General features: G+C 47.7%; 1 protein-coding gene across 1 annotated transcript in view; it reads left to right on the plus strand.

Moving 5' to 3' along the window:
- DNAH9 (dynein axonemal heavy chain 9) overlaps nucleotides 1-20,641 on the plus strand; it is a gene marked incomplete at its 5' end in the record, with an annotated part of 197,270 nt that overhangs the window by 174,649 nt on the left and 1,980 nt on the right. Inside the window, 5 exons of the mRNA XM_082067422.1 lie at nucleotides 1,995-2,186; nucleotides 2,645-2,836; nucleotides 3,611-3,781; nucleotides 6,262-6,444; nucleotides 15,144-15,533. Coding sequence (XP_081923548.1) covers nucleotides 1,995-2,186; nucleotides 2,645-2,836; nucleotides 3,611-3,781; nucleotides 6,262-6,444; nucleotides 15,144-15,533 — 1,128 coding nt within the window. The remainder of the gene's footprint in view (nucleotides 1-1,994; nucleotides 2,187-2,644; nucleotides 2,837-3,610; nucleotides 3,782-6,261; nucleotides 6,445-15,143; nucleotides 15,534-20,641) is intronic.

Raw genomic sequence — 20,641 nt, forward strand, 5'->3', positions numbered from 1 at the left:
TTGGTGTGGAGGAAATTGGGAGTGCGAGAGCTCGTGTTGCTGAGCGGGAGAGGCAGGGAGGCACCACACAGCATTATTTTGAGTAGTCAGGGAAGATTATTCCATTTTTATCTACTGTCATTCATCATCTTGAACTCCACAAAATGTCCTGGAGAGAAAGGGAGGAGAGAACCTTTGTCCCAAGTAACATTTTCATCCTGCCTCTGCTCATTTCAATCAAATAATAATTAGCATTTTCTAAGTTGCTCTTATCAGAAATCCTGGAGTGAGTGGGTAGGGCCCTTTTACACCTCATTTCCCTGCCTTATACAGAATGGATGTTCAAATTTAGCTTTCAGCTGAAAGCTACAAAGAAGACCTGTTACTCTGTGCAAGGAATGTTGTTCTGCTTTGTAGCTGAGGAAGAATGCACAACTGGAGAGGCCGAATGTGACCGAGCTGTATTCTAACCCGTGTTCATTCACACAGGCTCCCCTTGAAGTCCAGGGACATTTTCTAAAATGAGAAAGGTGCTCAGCACATATTTGATTCAGTTCTTCATCAGGTTTCTGATAATGAAGGAAGCTCAGAGTGCTGTCTAATCAAGGGGAAAACAGGGTTTGGGATGTTCTTGATCATCTTATGCAGTCAGTCAACATCTTGCACACTTCAGAGTGATGGGTTCCCCGTTTCCAGCACAGACTCTAAGCTCTGTTACGCTCCCCAGCTGAGCAGGGGTCAAATACTGTATTTTTTAAGATAAAGCAGGCTTGCCCTTGGTGCCAGCTTGCTGAAACCTCATTCCCAGCACTGCTCAGAGTTCTTTGGAGACCTGTTCCCTTTGCTTGTTTTCATTGACTGAACGACTCAGGCTCCAGCCTCTCCACCTCCAACACCACAATTCTGCTTATTTGTTCGTAGATATTCAAGCTTTAACCATCACCTGGAAGAAGGGAAAGGAAGCGCCCATTGCTGTGCTGACTTTAAAGGGCTGCATTAGATTGTTTTTTTGCAAGTGTTTGATCTCCCCTGCTTGGATTTTCAGCAGTTTCCCGCATCCCTGCGCTGGTGTGCTGCTCAAAGTCATGGTGTCAGTAAATAAGCTGCTGCAGCTCCCACCAGGGCTGGCTTTGTGCAGAGGCCTCTCTGCGATAACCCCCTGCGGCCCCAGCCCTGCGGCTCAGAGAAATGCTGCCCCAAGGAGACCTTTTGTATTCGAGGGGCAGGATGGACTTCAGTTCTGCCAGGTACAGTGTCCTCGGCAGGAGCCTCGCGTGGAGCCGTGGTCCAGGTCCTGCTGCTGCCACGTTTGTCCTGTCTGGTGCCTCTTTCCATGTCTCTCATGGGATGTGGGGCACGTGCAGGTGATGGGGCATTGGGTGGGCGCACTAATTATAGAGTCATAGAATCAGTTTGGTTGGAAGAGACCCTTAAGATAGTTGAGTCCAACTGTAACCTGACTGGTATTAACCCATGTCCCTAAGAGCCTCATCTACACGTCTTTTAAACCCCTCCAGGGATGGTGACTCCAGCACTGCCCTGGGCAGCCTGTTCCAATGCCCAACAGCCCTTTGGGGAAGAAATTGTTCCCCAGATCCAACCTCAACCTCCCCTGGGGCAACTTGAGGCCATTTTATCTTATCCCGTCACTTGCTACTTGGGAGAAGGGACCAACCCCCTCCATGCTCCAAGCTCCTTTCAGGCAGTTCAGATAGCGATGTTTCCCCTCAGCTCCTGTTCCCCAGGCCTGTCAGTATGTGTTCCTGTACAAAGCTGCTTTGAGTTGGGAAGGAAAATATTAATTCAGAAAATATGCATCATAATTTGCCAATGAATTTGGAATGCAAAGGCACTAACTTAGAAAATTAGCAAATGTGTCTATTATGCAGAAATGAACTGACTGGGCAAATCAGTTCACTCTTGTCCACTGTCTGGTATATTTGGGAGGCCCTGAGAGCCGCTGAGGCTGAGGGCAGTGTGAATTTACACACCCTGCCTCTCTGCCTGTGTTGCAGGACACCCTGGAGATGTGCACCCGGGAGAACGAGTTCAAGAGCATTCTCTTTGCCCTCTGCTATTTCCATGCCGCGGTGGCAGAAAGGCGCAAATTTGGCCCCCAAGGCTGGAACCGTTCCTACCCCTTCAACACTGGCGACCTCACTATCTCGGTGAACGTGCTGTATAATTACCTCGAGGCCAGCACAAAGGTACGTAGATCACACCAGAAATGGGCTGGCTTGTGCTGAAACTCCTGGGAAGTCTCCTTAAATGCCATTTCCTTGGTGGTTTTTTTTTATAACTTCACAGTTTGTTAAACCTTTGTGATGAAATCAGAAGCTTCAGCGCCACTCACATCTGTATCAGCTCACAAACCACAGCAAATAGTGCCTGTGGTCTTTATTCTTTGAAAATACAGAGCGTTCTTTAGTTTAACAGAGCTTAGAACAAATTTGCACTTCAGTGGGAAGCTGCACAGAAATCTCTGCTGTGATCCGGTTTGTCTTGGGCAGGATTTAACTGCTACCTAATTCTTGTTTACTTGTTAACTGACCCGGTGAAGTAGAGGCACCGACTGTGCAGATCGGGGCTCAGTGCGGTTCCACAGCATGGCCGGTGGAGCTCCGGCTGTCCCAACTCCTTCATGCCCTCCTGCTTTATTCTTCAGGTCCCATACGATGATTTACGCTACCTCTTTGGTGAGATTATGTATGGAGGTCACATTACAGATGACTGGGACAGGCGGCTTTGCAAAACCTACTTGGAAGAATTTATTAAGCCCCAAATGCTGGAGGGAGAATTCCTCCTTGCTCCAGGATTCCCCCTCCCAGGGAACATGGACTATAATGGCTACCATCAGGTAAGCTCTTTGTTTTCTGGCATTGTTTATACACATAACCATAATGTCTTCCATAACTGCTCTATAATCTGTCTTAGGAGGCAATGAATAGGACTGCAGTGTTTCAACACACCTCCTGTTATTTCCCATTATCTTTTTTTTCTGTAGATGTTTCAGCATTCCCTTGGATGAACCAAGTCTAATGATAATTTGCTACTTCATCATGGGCTCATTCTGTTCATGCATGAATAGAACAACTGTATCAGTTCTTGAGACTTGAGTGGGGCTCCTGGAAAATTACATCCGCATACTGTTTGCTAAAATGGCCCTTTCAAGCTCCTTTTATCATCAGTTTCGATGAGAAATACTGATGGGTCTTGTTGATCTACTTACTGATCTCATCTGTTCTTTGTACACAAATGCGGTTGCAGAGATAGGCGCATTAGGCTGGTTTTATTCATTAAACTTTACTACTGGAAGCTAAATTCTCACAAGAGATTTCAGGATATTATGCTGAAATGCACAGTGGATAATTGCTAGAGAAGGTCCAGGCCTGAGATATGTAGCCAAGGCAAACTTTGGCAATTACTGAGTTTTCATAGCAGTAGCAGGAGCAGTTCTGTAAACAATCATACATTCCTCTCTGCCATCAGTTTGCTGGTGCTCCAGCTACACGCAGAGTTACATCAGCCTGGGATTGCTTACTCAGATGGGTGATAATTCCAGCACTGCAGACTCTACAGGCAGAGTGCCCCGGACTCTGTGTCTAACCTGAACCTGAATTTCTCTGTACAGTACATAGATGATGCTCTGCCTCCAGAGTCTCCTTATCTGTATGGTCTCCATCCCAATGCTGAGATTGGCTTCCTCACCCAGACCTCCGAGAAGCTCTTCCGCACCGTGCTGGAGATGCAGCCCCGGGACACCAGCGTGGGCGAAGGAGGAGTGGGGACCAGGGACGAAACGGTGAGAGCAGTAGAGGAAGGAGCTGTTGAATTTTGATACCCGTCTCATTCATAAGTAGCCTTGTCTAGCTCAGATTTCTCTCACAACTGCTTATTATAATCTGTTCCGCCTTTGCTGGATACAAATTGAGTGTCTAAAACCCCTAGCCTCATATTATGCACAACATCACTATGGTGGGATGTCACTGGAGTATTGTCAGTGATAGAACAGTGGGTTTTAATTACCCCCTGAACTGCAGTGCCTTCATTATCACCCTGTGAAGAGACTGCGAATAAACCTTCTGTGGCCTCCACTGTCTCTAAGCCACCGGTCCCTGTGCCCCGTGCTGTGATGTACATACCAATGGGTCCCCGAGCGCATCATCTGGCAGGTACAATGTGCCACCCAGAGCTCAGCCCACCTCTTGCTGCTGCCACCAGGTCCCACCCAGCTCCCAGGGGCCTTGTAACTCCTTATTTCCAGCTGAACTCCTTCGCTGCGGCTACGTACCAGACTGATCTCAGTCCTTCCTCTCGAAACTCACAGCTCGTTAAAATCTGGCCTGAGCATCCATAACAGAATCTGAAACCAGCCAACACTTGCTCAGTTTTTTATTTCTGCAGTCTTAAGCTCCCAGTTCTGTGTTTCAGGCTTTGCAAATTAATAAATGCCTAATAGAAATGTTCTATGAAGTCTGTGGTTTCACACACGCTTCCTTTGGCTTGGTGTGGAGCTGGGGAACTTGCTGCCTTCTCCTAAGGGGCTCTTAGAAGCGCTCACTATGTTCAGTTTTCAGTTCGTACTGGAATTTGAGGTGTGGGTAACAATCCAGAGGTAGCAAAGCCCAAGGAGATGTTCACTGGTAGGCAATGGGAGTACATCTGTCCTCCCAGTCCTTTTGCTATTGAAATACAATTAGACTCCTTGGCCGGAGAAGCAAAATGATCAGCGAGTGATCCAGCAGTGGTATCACAGGGCACGGCCACCCTGCAACCTCCTGGTGACAGTCAGGAAAATGTCAAAGGAGCACAGGAGTCCTCATGGCTTTCGTGATCTCTCTCAGAAGCAAAGCGACCCAAAAGAAACCTGATTGGAACCCCATCGCACTGCGCTGCGCCCGGGGATGCTCCCACGGCTGATTTTCTTCCGGAGGTGAACTCTCCCATTATCTGAGCTATAACTGGCACTGGCTGTATCCCTTTCTCTTGGTCCTTGAATGAGTGAGTTAAGAGTTGTCTCTTAGCTCCTCTGTTTGAGGGTTTCTAGCCCAGGGTGGCTTTAGGGAGGTTGTAGGGAGATGGTCAGCCTGTCATTTTCCTGAGGCTGAGACAAGTCCAGTTACTCCCACAGGTTTCTGGGGCCACATTACAGAAAATGAGCTGTAGTTGTTGTGAAAAAAATCAGAGCCAAAGAGATTTGCAGGGGAATTTCAAATTAGAGAGTACTTCTATACTGGACCTGAGGTGCAACTGAAGAGTTTTTCCAGATGAGCTTTAGCTTTAGCCACGGAGCTGATTGCAGTAACGACCTCTTGGTAACGTCTGGCGTGTGTGGAGGGTTCGGAAGAGCAGCAATGGGAGGAAATTGGAGTACAGAGTCCAAAATATGAATGTTGGTGGGCATGGCAATAAAATCAACCTGGGTCGCCTCTGCCACCTGCACGCCCAGATTTGCACATCAGATCGTAGAACTGTGACTGTGCATTCTGCGTTCCTGAAAAATCCCCAAGAAGCAGAAGATTCCAGCACAGAAGGCAAGTGTTATATGAGAAACTTCTATACCAAGCTGCCTAACAGTCCACATAACCCTGAAAGATACAGCTGATCTTGTGAAGATTAGGGGCTTCATGCCTTGTTGTTAACCAGAAAGGTTTTTATCTGATTTATATATTTTTTAGACACTGGAAACATTCTGTTCCATTGGAGCTTTCCCTGTTTAGTATTTAGAGATATAAAGTTTCCAAATCAAGCTGTGATAGCGACCAGAAAATAATTTTGTTTCATTATGCTTTTCTTCCACATCTCTATTAGTTTGAAATGCCAAATTCAGCTTAAAATTACATTTTATATAATTAATAATATAATTCATATAATCACCAATATACCTCATATATAATTGTCACTATGCCACAGAAAACCAGCTCATAAGCTCAGTTGTCCTGAAGCTCAGTTCAGATATAGCCCTATCCATCGTCTTGCATTGGATCTGACTGGAGAATTAAAATACAGGCTTGAGGCTCAAGAGGAAAGGAGACCACTACAAGTCATAGCGACATTTTTAAACCATCATTTTGAAAGCTGCTCATCTGACATTAACTTTTGTAAGCATTTGAATTTTAATAGGATGGGGCAAGCTCTTTGAGAGGCACGATGCCCAGCGCAGCTGACACTGATTGTTGTGGAGACATTAACTGGCAGATGGAGTTTTCAGGCAGCTGTCAGGTGGGGAAGCTCCGCGGGTCGGCCACTGACATCCCTCTCTCTTTTCCCTTCGGCACACAGGTGAAAGCTATTCTGGAAGAGATGTTAGAGAAGCTGATGGATGAGTTTAACATCGCAGAACTGATGGCAAAGGTGGAGGAGAGGACACCGTACGCCGTCGTTGCCTTCCAGGAATGTGAGCGCATGAACATCCTCACCAGTGAAATAAAGCGCTCTCTCAAGGAGCTGGACCTGGGGCTGCAGGTAGGAGCTCTGGGTGCTTGCGAGTGCATTGCCCTAAAAATCTTGATGAATGGAAAAGGTGCTCAGGGAATAAAAGGGGTCACAGTCTATGCTCAGCACTGGTGGCTGCAAAACCAACTCGACTCCACGGGGAAGGGTTCACAGATGGATTTCAAATGGCACATTGTCCGCAGGCACTGGGAGAGGTTAAAGATACACAAAGCAGAGACTGCTTTTGGGAACAGAGGCAGTTCTATCCACCTGATACTGCAGCACAGCAACAATAGGTCACTCAGAAGTTGGGAGATGGCCTATTTAAAGGTGAGCCAAAAAATCACATCTTTTCACAAAATGCCCAGTTACTGGGGGAAACTTGTAACAAAGCGTCATTAAAGGCAAAAGCTGAGCTGAAATCAAAGGAAAGGTTGCTCATGGGTAAGGACACAAAATGTCCAGAGCTATAAGAGAAAAAGCCTAAAAATTCAAAAGTTTTGGAAGAGATACAGCTCCCCTTGCTGGGTATGAGTCATTTGCTAATAGAAGAGGGTCAGGAGTGGACCTTCCCTACGGAGATACTGTCCGTGATTGCTCCACCCACAGCTGCTTCTCCCTCCTAGTCAGGAACTGGACTCTGCTCCAGGAAGGTGTCGTGTGTGTCCCTCTGGGTGGCGGCTTTGACCATTGCTTGTGGAGAACAGTGAGGAGCTCTGGGGCTGGCAGGACACACCAGGTAGCATGTGAATTTCTGGGTTCAGCAGCACATGCTGGAGGGTTGTGCTTTGAGGCTGCATCTGCTGCTATGGGAACTCATCTGCTGACTCCCCTCCCAGGCGGTTGGTGGGATGAAATATAAAAGGCTACCGACTGCCCCTTAGGGGATAAGCCAGCAGAGATCACTGCGCTGAGTGAGGACCTGCCTGCCCAGCCCTGGTGTCCTGTGGCAACACTTTCCCTTCACCTTGTCATCCTAAAATATGCTTCACCATAGCCGAGTGCTGTCCATCCCTTGGAAAGGCCTAAGCGTAGCAGGGGAACGCTGCCTGGAGCCTGCAGCACAAAGCTGGTGGCTTCAGTGCTACCTTGGTGCTTTCTCTGCATCATCGACTCAAAGTTGCTCACTGGATGATTTAGAATCATAGAATCATTTGTGTTGGAAGAGACCCTCAAGATCGTCAAGTCCAGCCATAACCTAACTCTGGCACTAACCCATGTCCTTGAGACCCTCATCTGTATGCTTGTCCAACCCCTCCAGGGATGGTGACTCCGCCGCTGCCCTGGGCAGCCTGTTCCAATGCTTCATAACCCTTTCCATGAATAAATGTTTCCTAATATCCAATCTGAACCTTTCCTGGCACTACTTGAAGCCGTTTCCTCTTGTTCTATCACTTGTTACTTGGGAGGAGAGACCAACACCCTCCATGCTACAATCTCCTTTCAGGTAGTTTTCATTTCATGGTGCGAGGCAGTAAGGAAGGACATCAGTCACTGGGCATTCCCTGTCCCATCATTTCCTGAATGACAAATTGTCATCCCATTTCACCAAAACGCTCAGCTTGCAGAAATACTTTGCCTGGCATGAGAACCATCGGGCTTGAATGAACTGCAGCTACTTTGTGTGACCCCGTTAGCAGAAAGGGCTGACAGGGGAGCCAGCAGGACCTGTCTGGAGACCGAATGACAATCCCGGCCTCTCCTGAGGGCAGCTTCAAAGAGAGATCTTCTCAGGACATGTCTGAGCATGTACACAGCGGTGCTAGGGGTGGCGCTGGGGTTTTTGGCAGCTGCAGCTCTGCGGGGGCAGGACTAGGCTGCTCCTAAATCCCAGCTGTGCGCTGGGAACCAGCAGCCTGGGTCCGTGCTGCCTCAGACCCTCCTGCATTGAGCTCCCTGCTGATGCTTATTGTCTTGATTAAAGACAGGCACATATCATATCCACTTCATGGTGGCCCAGTATGTACGATCTGTTTTAAAACAGGCTGATATTTATGTAGTCAATTATTATGAATGGATTTCCTTTATTTTCTAGCAGAAGGTGGAATTGAAAATTCTGTTTCCCGAGACAGGTAAACAGAAGTGATTTAATGTTTCAGTCCTGGAGCACCAAACAAGATATAATTGTAACTGGGATAATATGTAACAATTAGATTTGATGTGGAGAAGAATAAGCTATTTAATATTGGTAGGGGGAATGAGTGGATACATGGGCTTAAATAAACCCCAGACAAAATAACAGAGGTTGCAAATTCCTCCCCAACACCCTGCCACAAATCATGGCAAAGCAGGGAGATGGTATGTGCAGAAAAGGCACCTCTGACAACTGCACAGGTTTGTCGCCACAGCACCAGCGCTGCGGTGCAGAGACAGCGCAGGGCCAGGACTAGGGGACTGCTGAAGAGCGGGTGAGCTGCAGTATCTGTTTGCATTAGCATTTCTCCTTCTAGTGTGTGCTGAGGAGGTTCGTTTGAAGGGTCTGACACCCCGGCAGTGGGCAACTCTGTTCCTGCAAGCAGAGGTTGTGTGTGGGTCCCTGCAGAGCTGGTGAGATGTTGTTCACAACCAATGTCGCTGCTCAGCGTCCCCCATGGGCCCTCCCCGTGCCTTGGGGACCGCAGGAGGGCCGGGGGACATTTGGCCATGCTATTGGCTCTTTTCGTCGTCAGTGCTGCTTGTCCCAACGTGACAGCTGGGTCTCACACTCGGTTTGGGAGGGAAATCATTCTTTAATTGTTCCTTCTGAGAGCAGCTCCTAGGAAAGCTGTTAATGCGCGTTAATCTCTGGGCTCGGGGATCTTTACTGACAGCGCTCAGAGGAGGAGAGTTTATATAACAGGAACCACAGATCTCAGTAGAGAATAAATAAAACACAGAGGAAGCAAGTCTTATTGTTTTTAACTGACTATCTGCTCAAAGAAGGCGATTTGGAAATGTCACGCCTAATTTGAATTTTTGAATAATTCATTGTGTCTGTGTAGCGGAAAGTGATTGTTTGGTCCAAAAATAGGAGACATCCCGTTAAGAGGAAGAGAAATTGCAATAGACTGGTAGCCATCAAAAATAACTGGCATGTTGCATTTCAAAGCCCTTTGTTCTGGGTGACTTTGGTGAGACCAGAGGCTGGGCTCAAACACTTGCATGTTAATGTTGTACCCTGCGTCATTTATCCCAGCAGATTTTCTCGTTTGCAACTTCAGTGAAGGGTAAGACTCCAAAATGAGGATAATAAATATTATAAAAGAATAAAGTAAGACCAAATTTTGTAAGGCTATCTGGGTATTTCACTGTATCAAGTGAAAATAACCTTAACTGAGCAAACAATTTGTGACAACAGTCTGCTCATCTTGAGGGAATGTCTGCAGGCTGATTGGGGTTTCCTTCAACGGTGTCTTTAATGAAAATTACTCCCAACATTTTGAAAAAAGAAAGAGAACAAGTAACTTGAATCATTCTGGATGTACTTTAGTATTCAGCATCTCAAATGCATGTTTATGCATTATTTTGTTTGGACAACTACTTGAGATAGCTGTGACAGATGCTGTGAACCCTCACAGGAGATTCCAACACGTATGCTTGAGTGTGCGGGCTTTAAAAATTGCTTTTCTTAAGCCTTCCTGAGATTTACATTTGCTAATTCGTTTGTTTCCTGGAAATAAAACCAGACAGGATATATGATCATGAGAGTTACGTCTTTAAATCAATTTGACTGCTTGCACACGTTTTGCAATCTTTTCACTCGCTTTCAATCCTTTCCCAGTGTGCAAACCCCTTCGGTGTCGCTGTTAGAAGGCCCCGTGGTTCTCAGCATCCTGCTGTGGCCAGTGCAGGACTCAGCCCCTCGGAGGTTTGTTTGCCACACGCAGTCACACTAGCACTTCAGTAGAAGTTATTCAATAGAAAGCTGCGGCAACTGCCCCTGATGAGGTCAAATCAGCAGCCTTGGGCAGCTCATAGAACCTCTGATGAGACGACGACATGGTTTTCTGTTGTGTGAGCTTTAAATGTGGGTCAGTACATTGTCTTAAAGCGTGTTATAGATAAAGCGAAACAGCCTAAGAAGAAACGCATGGAGCATGCACTGCCGGTTTCTTACACTTCTGTTTTCATGCACTTTTGTTTCTTTGTCACTTCATGGCAAATACCAAAATGAGAAATCTTTAATTTGTGTTGGATTCTTGTGCTTGAAATCACCCAGGACTTTAAAGACCTTTTACCAGGTAAGCCATCATTTTGGGATTCCCTACAGATGTAAAATAACTGAATACAAATAATAAGATTATTTAGTGGCAGACACCTGGTCACTGCTCACGTGAAATGACAGAGGTGACGTGTATTTTGAAAAGTGGTTATAGTTGTTCCTTGTGTTTTAGGACTAATTGCAAATAGTCCTGCTTCCACCTTTTCATTTAACCCTATTTCTTGCTTTTAACTTCAAGACTGTTTAAACAAAAGAACACCTTAAAACCTTAGTACGCATGATTTTCTCTGTCCACCAGAAATTTGTCCTCAATGGGGAAACCCAGCATGTTCAGATACTTGCTGCCTTTAGAAGTTTACTACTTTTAACAAGTCATCTTTGGAGCAGAGGTTTAATAACGCATTGTACCCATCCATCCTGTTGAGAGATGAATATTTGCCAGGGAGGGGATTTCTGCGTGGGAAACCGCTGATCTCTGGGGAGCAACTCTGAGCAGTGATCCCAGGGCTGCGGGGGCTTCCAAAGCTCCGGTTTGAACTGATGGGTGCTGTGGAGACACATTACTGCCCTTGCTTATTGTCAGACAATATTATTGTGGATGTTTAGAAAATTTCACAGAAACAAAAAAGGAGGGGGAAAAAAAAAGTGTTGTTAAAAGCCCAGATGTGCTAGAATGGCCATTTTCAGTGCCTGGATTCAGCTGACAGCCTTCCCTCCTTTGATAAGACGCGGTGTGGGGGGTGGATGTCATTCCAGCCCTTTGTTGGAGCTGGCATCCCGCTGGAGTGTTGGCGGCAGTGTGGTCAGCTCGGAGGATCCCCGCTCCGATGACAAGTTGTCTTCCAAGCTTGGGTCAGTTTGCAGAACAACCAATGATAGGACAAAGGGTAATGAGTTCAAACTGGAACACAAGAGGTTCCACTTAAACATGAGAAGAAACTTCTTCATGGTGAGGGTGGCAGAGCCTGGCCCAGGCTGCCCAGGGAGGTTGTGGAGTCTCCTTCTGTGCAGACATTCCAACCCGCCTGGACACCTTCCTGTGTAACCTCATCTGGGTGTTCCTGCTCCATGGGGGGATTGCACTGGATGAGCTTTCCAGGGCCCTTCAACCCCTGACATTCTGGGATTCTGTGAAAATGCTTGCTAACCCAAGAGTGCCGAATACTTGTTTGCCGTAAGTCTTGGTCACTCAGCCCGCTGCCGTTTGTTAGTGCCAGATGCAGCATGGGCCACCAACAAGGACGCCGGTTGCTGCTGTCCCATGGTCTCCTGGGTGTCCAGCTCTGACCTGTCCTGCTGTAGCCTGTTGGTGTCATCTGCAGATCAGAGCTCTCCGGGGCACGGTCAGCGTAGCAATAAACTGCAGAGATTTTTAACTGCTGAACTCTGACAAGCATTGCTAAACATTGGGGTTGCTCTAAGCAGATTTCAACTTTCGCTAAAGCTTCATAGATTTTTGTGGCCCCAGTAAAGGGCACCTCTGCTGACCCCATGGCTGGAGGCACTGAAGCCCTGTGAAAGAACAGTTGGGATTTTTTAATGTGAACAGACTGACCCAATTCCCTCGCCCTCATTCTCAGCAACAGCTCCGCTCATTTCAGTTAATCTTTCCAAAAACACGCAGCCAGAGGCAAAGAGAGATTGTAAGTCAGATGAATTTTGGCAATATGATGAGGGGACAAATATAAGTATTTATAATGGAAACCTGTGATCAATATTAATTATAAGTCTCCAAAATGCTATGTGTTGTATCCCTCTAGCTCAGCACAAGGCATGCACAGATTTAAATTGCGAAGGGCATTATGTACCTGTAAAAGCTGAGCCCAGATTTGCAAGTTTTTGTCTTTGAAGACTGCTTGGCTTGAGTGTCACAGGATCACAGATGAGTTGTTCTGGAGATGCTCCGGTCCAGCCCCTGCTCAGAGCAGTGGCAGGTAGAGCAGGTTGCCCAGGACCACACACTGTTGGGTTTGGGAAATTTCCAAGGATGGAGACTCCACAGCCTCTCTGGGTGACCTGTTCCCGTGTTCAACCACCCTCGCGGGAAAAAAGGTTGTACTTGTGTGTCCTGTGGTTTAAGTTGTACCCATTGCCTCTTGTCCTGTCACTGGACACCACTGAGAAGAGTCTGGCTCCATCTTCTTTACTTGCTACCATCAGATATTTAGAGATGTCAAAAATATCCTCCCTGAGCCATCTTTTATTGCGGCTGAACAAGCCCAGCGCAGGACCCAGCGTGCCGGCTGTGGCCTCACTGCTGCTGGGCACTCGCTGCCGTTAACCTGCTGGCAATGCTGCTCCCAGGGCAACCCAGGTGGCCCCAGGGCAACCCAGGTGGCCTTGCTGCAGAGACATGTTGCTGACTCGTGCTCAGCTGCTCAGGACTCCCAGGGCCTTTCTTTCCACCGCTTTCCAGGATGTTGGTCCCCAACATGTGCTGCTGCGTGGGGTAATTCCTCTTCAGGTGCAACAATTGGCATTTCCCTCTGTTGAACTTCATGAGGTTCTTCTCAGCTCAATTGTCCAGCCTGTTCAGATCCCTTTGAACGGCAGCACCCCCATCTTTGGGTATCATTGGTGGCCCTGTGGAAGAGTGCAAGGGGATAGTAATCAGCAGGCTTTCGATGGTGTCCTGGATGGTGTCCTGGATCCAAACTTCCGTGCACTAAATGTCCCCAGACAGCAAGTCAGGTTGGCAGATGGGGGTCTCTGTCCTCTGCAGAAGGGAGTCACCTGCTACTGGCACTCACTGATCCCTCCTGCGCTGCTGCATGGCTCCATCAGCATGGATGCTTTGATGGACAGAGTTCCCAACCCCTCGTATCTTACCTGGGCATTGACCCTCTTCTGTAGCTGCAGATCTACAGGGGACGTGGTGAGCTGCAGCCTCTGTCAGGAGCTCGGGCTGGGCTGAGGCCTCTGCTGTGCCAGGGACACTTGCTGTAGATGGTGCTGGGGACAATGCCCCATGACATGTCACCATCATTGCTGACCAAGTGCCTGCCGCCCTGGGCAGGGCTTGTGAACCCTGTCCGTGTGCCCCTCTGTGCAACCTTCTGCACAAATTTCTTCATCTTTTAACAGCTTCTCTTAGCTGTTCTTTCAGCATTAATTTGGGGGTGGTCAGTAGGTCAGAGAGGTTCTCCTGTCCCTCTACTCTGCCCTGGGGAGACCACACCTGGAATATTGTGTCCAGTTGTGGCCCCTCAGTTCCAGCAGGACAGGGAACTGCTGCAGAGAGTCCAGCGCAGCCACCAAGATGCTGAAGGGAGTGGAGCATCTCCCGTGTGAGGAAAGGCTGAGGGAGCTGGGGCTCTGGAGCTGGACAAGAGGAGACTGAGGGGGGACTCATTCATGGGGATCAATATGGAAAGGGGGAGTGTCAGGAGGATGGAGCCAGGCTCTTCTCAGTGACAACCAATGGCAGGACAAGGGGCAATGAGTTCGAACTGGAACACAAGAGGTTCCACTTAAATATGAGAAGAAACTTCTTCATGGTGAGGGTGCCAGAGCCTGGCCCAGGCTGCCCAGGGAGGTTGTGGAGTCTCCTTCTCTGCAGACATTCCAACCCGCCTGGACACCTTCCTGTGTAACCTCATCTGGGTGTTCCTGCTCCATGGGGGGATTGCACTGGATGAGCTTTCCAGGGCCCTTCCAACCCCTGACATTCTGGGATTCTGTGATTAATGCCATCCAGGCATCTCTTGCTTAGATTCAATGTAATTTCAGCTTCATACAGCAGGAATTTTCTTAATTTTAGACTAGCAGGCACTGGGGACCCTCTGCAGAGCAGCTGAAGAGGGATGCTGGCATTGCTGTCCATTAACCCTTTTTGGCCCTGCAGTGATGTTCCAGTTCTTCTCCTGCCTGGGAGAAACCGATACAGGTTTCTAAATGCTTTAAAAATAATTAATTGCTGGATAAAGGAAAAGCCAAGCCTCTCTCTTTATCTCACTTGGCTGAATCATATCTTAATTTGTTGTGTGTTTCCCTGCTGTGAAAGAAACTGTGATTACATTTGCAGGCATGTGAAGTCAAAAAGAAAATCTTGCGCCGCAAAGTACTAACGGAGGAGGGGAGTGAGGGGACGTGGAGAAGAGGAGGGGGACAGCACTCGACACAACAAACATTTGGAGAGTTTGGGAGTAAATCATCAGAGACTCCAGGATCCTGCCCTGGCACTGTGAGAACAGTTTTTCACCTCTGAAAATCTGCCTTATGAAGATCTTCAGTCAATGAGAGCAAATAGAAAAAGCTCTGTGACAACTGAGGGACACCCATGTTCGCTGTCACTCTGTTACACAGCTTTTCCTCCAAGCAGTGTTTTTACAGTAGGGAAGTTGAGAATGCAGGAATATGTAATATAAGGTGTTCCTGAAAGCTAAAACTCCTGAAGAAATTCACAGTATGTGAACACTAGTGACTGTGTAGGGTGTCGTGCTCTTCCACACCTCCTAGCTTCTGCTTTTAAGCAGGCTTTGTTCAGGTTAAACGATTATCAGTGCTAATGATATCTTTTCTCACTCAGGGTGAACTGACGATGACAAGTGACATGGAGAACCTGCAGAATGCCCTTTTCTTGGACACGGTGCCTGAGTCCTGGATAAAGAGGGCTTACCCTTCCACGGCCAGCCTGGGCACGTGGTTTGCTGACCTCCTCACTCGCATCAGGGAGCTGGAGGCCTGGACAGGAGACTTTTCCTTACCCTCCACTGTGTGGCTTGCTGGATTCTTCAATCCCCAGTCTTTCCTGACAGCCATCATGCAGTCCGCAGCCCGAAAGAACGAGTGGCCTTTGGACAAGATGACCTTGCAGTGTGACGTGACAAAAAAGAACAGAGAAGATTTTGCCAGTCCTCCTCGGGAAGGGGCGTATGTCCACGGTTTGTTCATGGAGGGTGCGCGCTGGGATGCACAGGTGAGCTCACCGAGGCTTTTCTCTTGAGAGAGAATATTACATATTACATATTACATATTACATATATATTACATATATATTACTATGTTATACCCTTATTGCTTGTTACTGTGCTCTGGGGAACTTCTCAGCCCAGCCAGGTGCCATCTAAAATAGTAATTTGAGCTGCCTCTTCAGGAATGGTAAAGATGTGAAAAATGAGCCTCTCCTCTGCAGCCTGGAGTGGGTACCCAAGCTGGTCAGGTGAATCCCACCTTGGAGTTGTCTGTTCCACAGCCTTGAAGGGAGTTCAGGGTGGCCAACTTGGATAGGTACATTTAGTTTTTACAACATGAATCTCAACTGCAGTGTACATTGACTAAACTGTGATCAGTACTCATGGTGTTACTACAGGCAGAAAACATGGGGTCTTTGTTGATTTTGTCAAATCATAGAATCATTTTGGTTGGAAGAGACCCTTAAGATCATTGATTCCAACTATAACCTATATCTGGCACTAACCCACGTCCCTGAGAACCTTATCTATACATCTGTTCAACCCCTCTAGGGATGGCGACTCCACCACTGCCCTGGGCAGCCTGTTCCAATGCTTCACAACCCTTTCTGTGAATAAATGTTTCCTAATATCCAATCTGAGCCTTCCCTGCTGCAACTTGAGGCCGGTTCCTCTTGTCCTACATCTTCATGTCCCCAGAGATTAACAGGTGGGATGTGCCAAATCCAGATCACTGTCTTTCTGCTGTCAGGTGCTGCAGAATGTCATCTGCATAGATAGGGTCTGTGAGAAAAATTAATCACATCCTTTAGCCACCCCTTAGGGTGCCAAATAAAGCTTTAGTGAAGGTCTAACCTGTATGGTCAATGCGGCTCAGGGTGCAGACTCAGCATGGGCAGCAATGGGCTGATCCTGGACAAACAGAAGAGTCTTGGTGGCTCTTGCTCTTCTTCTTTCCCCATCTGGATGTGGCCCAGAGCCTTTCAGCTCTAGCACAGCCAGTCTCAGGGCAGGCAAGGTAAGAACCATTCCCACCAACTGAGCAGCCTAAGGGCCGCTGTCAGCGCTCCTCTCGCAGCGCACCGCTCAGAGCAGCGTCCCAGAGGAGCACGATTGTCCCTGTCATTCCTTCTGACAGTTGTCAGCTGTCAGGAGTGCGGTCTGCGGAGCCAGAGCCATTAGGCTGACAAATCCCCATGGGGCTTGGGCCTCCGGTTTGCCTGGCCCGTGGCACCGCGACTCCCAGTTTGTGCTGCATGTGAGGATTCAATGACGGTGATTCCTGCAGCTTGTACTCTGTGCAGCCGGTGCGATGCTCCTGCTGCCTGCGATCTGTGAGAGAGGGAAGGCCGATCAAAGTGGGTCACCCAGAACTTATCGGTGTCACGTTTACCCTCTCCCAAGAAGAGGCTTTTATTTCTGAGGCAGCTCTTTGGGGATCTTAACCTTGATGATCCTCCTTTATCCGTTGTGGGGCTTGGTGGTAGGATGCTGAGGAGAGAGACCATGCCTGTTATACACCGTATCCCAGCCAGATCTAATATTCTTTGCTGATTTTTCAGCTCCTTCTCTGCAGTGGTATTCCAGAAAGGATAGGAAATGAGGCAAAGCTTTGATCTCACTGACTGATGGCAGCCAGTGCCTTTTATCACAAATCCTTGGGAAGGTCAAAGCTCCAGGCCATCTTCTCACTGGAAATGGTTTGACATGCGCGTTGGGTCTGGAAAGCCACGGGCAGTCAGGAACGTGGGCAAAGGCTCTGTCAGAAGATTTCAGTGATGATCTCACGTGGGTATAAGGTCAGATCTCCTGCCTCCATGGGTTTGGCTCCACTGACAGTCACAGTGGCAGAACCGAGACCAGCCCAGCCCATTTCCTAAGACTTGGTGCTACAGTTCCCTGCCTGCTCCCTTGTTCAAGCCTTTGGTGTCGCTGCCGTACAAAAGCCCTTGCGGCTCTTGGGGACCACAGCCCCTCAGTGCAGGGAACACTAGATCTCAGTTACCCTCAAAACCTGACATTTTAAGCTAAAATGAATTAGCTGGACACAACAGTACAGAGAAAGTTTAAAAAAATCCCTGGTCTTGCATGCAGAGTACTCCATTAAACACAAATTCCAGTGACTGCTGTTATGTTTTCCTTTACCATCGTTGCCACCATTACTAGAAAATACAATATCCTGGTCAAAATGGCTGAGTTCTGCCCAGGTTTCACCCATCCCCGAGTGGTGGTGGAAGTGATGAGTGAGAATTCTTGATGGTGCAAAGCCAGAAATCTTTTTGGAAACACGTGGCCCTCTGCATCCCTTTGATAACTTGTGTGGGTGATTCTGTTCAGCAATGAGGTTTGTCTTCAGAGACCATCCAGACTTCAGTAAATGTGTTTTTCTGGTTACATTTTCCTTGTGATTGAAAGATACGGAGCAATTACTTTTACAGAACCATTCATAATCTCTGGGTATCCTGCTTCCATTTATTTCAGAAAGGAAAAGAATATTTTCCTATGTTGCTGCTCACACTGAAATATCATTTCCACCAAGTGGAACTATTCATTTTACCTGTAATGCAGTGAGCAGCAGCTCTATTAATGGATGCAGGATTTTTAAACCAGGTGCACGGTTCTTTTGGGTTGTATACTCCTTCCAAATTAATCCTCTGATAAGAACAGCAGCTCATGTTTATAAGAACTCCTCTGGGGAACACCTCCACTTTTAAAAGAATATTTCACATTTAGATTGCGCCTCCAAAAATTGAAAATTCCCTCTATATTCTGCTGCTCACATTTTTCTATTTATTTAAACATTTATGTTTGCCCTTGGGTGTCTTATATTTATAAAACATTTATTACAAAACAACAGGCAGCTATTAGAAGAAATGAAACCAAACGGATTCTTTTGGGTCCAAATGATGTGTTGCTGTAGCACTATTGAAGTCTCAGTGAGAGATAGTTTGGTGACACTATGGGACATTTTCTCTCAAGCCACAGGAGATGGCCGACTGATTCCTGGCTCTCTTGCTCCCAGCAATGGAGAATTTGAGGCCAGGTGTGTGACCTGCTCCTCACCACGGGTCCTGGAGCGTGACAGGACATGGGCAGAGGTGGGTTTGGCAGCACATGCGCCACCGAAGCCTTGCCAGGTGTGGACAGCACAGCACTGTGTCCTTGGACGAGATGCACTGTCCGTGCACAGGGTTTCGTACCTCCTTCAAGCCACACCAGCTGTGGTCTCTGTGTACTTTTTAAAGCTAGGCCTGTGTAAAGCACCAGTCTTAAACCAGTAGAGAGGCTTAGAAGGGCGGATCGGTGTGGTGAGCAATGGTAACATTTATTTGACAGTTCAAGTAGCTCGAGATCTTTGGGAACACTTCCACGCCGCTCATTTTTATCTGGGATGCTCCCAGCAGTGGATGCAGATGAAAACAGCATCAGTTTGCAACACAGACCTGGCACAGCCCAGTTCTGCTGGTCCAGTCCTAAATATCACAGCTTGCCGCCTTCTTCTGCAGAGGTACCAGGTACATCAAATCCAATGGAAATTTTTCCCAGAGTGGGGGGCTGGGACATCAGGTGAAGCCTTTTCCTGCAGATGCCGGCTGTCAGTGATGCCTGTGTATTTGGGAGCTATGAGGGCACGAGTAGGATGTGGCTCAAGCTGAGGTCTCCAGTAGTAAAGTTTCAATGCAGCCATGAAGGGGACACTTGTAAATTGTGCTGTGAAGAGCCAGTTTCTTATTTATAGCTGTTTTCAAAAATTAACAACTTGGAAAACCCTTTTCCATCTGTATCTCAACTCTTAAGCTACTCAGTAATAAAAATTCCTCTCTCATTTGGCTTCGCTGGACAGCACATCATTAGGTCTTCACTGCGTGCTCCTTGGACAGCTCTTATTGTTGTTCCCCATGTCCAGTTGAAGCCACTGACTCCAGCGATCTCTGTGCAGCCTTGGAGCGATGTTACCTGCTGGTCAGATCCTCAGCCCCCTTCCCTGCAAATAGCGGCAACTCTACCTGAAAGACAGCCCGGCCTTGCTGTGGAACAGGCTGCCCAGGGCAGTGCTGGAGCCACCATCCCTGCAGGGGCTGAACAGACGTAGAGATGAGATTTTTAGGGACACGGGTTAGTGCCAGAGTTCGGTTATGATTGGACTTGATCTTAAGGATCTGTTCCAACCAAAATGATTCTGTGATTCTATGCTGAAGGTTTCTAAGCCAAATGACCCCAAATTAGCTGTGGTGAAGGGGCATCTGTGCTGGTAACACAGAATCCCAGAATGTCAGGGGTTGGAAGGGACCTGGAAAGCTCACCCAGTGCAATCCCCCCATGGAGCAGGAACACCCAGATGAGGTTACACAGGAAGGTGTCCAGGCGGGTTGGAATGTCTGCACAGAAGGAGACTCCACAACCTCCCTGGGCAGCCTGGGCCAGTGTTCTGATACCCTTACTGTTTCTTCTCATATTTAAGTGGAACCTCTTGTGTTCCAGTTTGAACCCATTACCCCTTGTCCTATCACTGGTTGTCACCCAGAAGAGCCTGGCTCCATCCTCCTGACACTCCCCCTTTCCATCTTGATCCCCATGAATGAGTCCCCCCTCAGTCTCCTCTTGTCCAGCTCCAGAGCCCCAGCTCCCCCAGCCTTTCCTCACACGGGAGATGCTCCACTCCCTTCAGCATCTTTGTTGCCCTAAACACCCCAAAAAGCATCTGAATGGGGGGATATTTCCTGACCATGTATCTATTTGGGCCCGTCTGGGAGCAGCCCTGGCTTGTGACAACTGCTTTGTGTCTTTGGACCCATCAATATGTGGCAGCACAATATGTTCACTTTTCAAATTGTCTGTTGAGAAGCCAGGACAAGCAGGAGTGAGGAATTCTTTAGGATCAGAGGCCTGGGCTCTCTGAGTGCACAACGGTGGCTTTTTACCAGGTGTGCTGTGCCGGTAGTCAGGGAAAATTGCTTTCGGAGTAGAATTAATTTCTGATGATGAGAGCCATAAAAAATGCAAATGCAAATCAGCCCAGACATAACAAAATTATGTATCCCATAGAGACGCCTCAGGAATATTTCAACTCTTGTTAACCCAGAAATAGGTAGAATATATCTTATAATTTGAT

This window comes from Streptopelia decaocto, assembly GCF_964273445.1.
Source record: "Streptopelia decaocto genome assembly, chromosome: 16".
NCBI lineage: Eukaryota > Metazoa > Chordata > Aves > Columbiformes > Columbidae > Streptopelia > Streptopelia decaocto.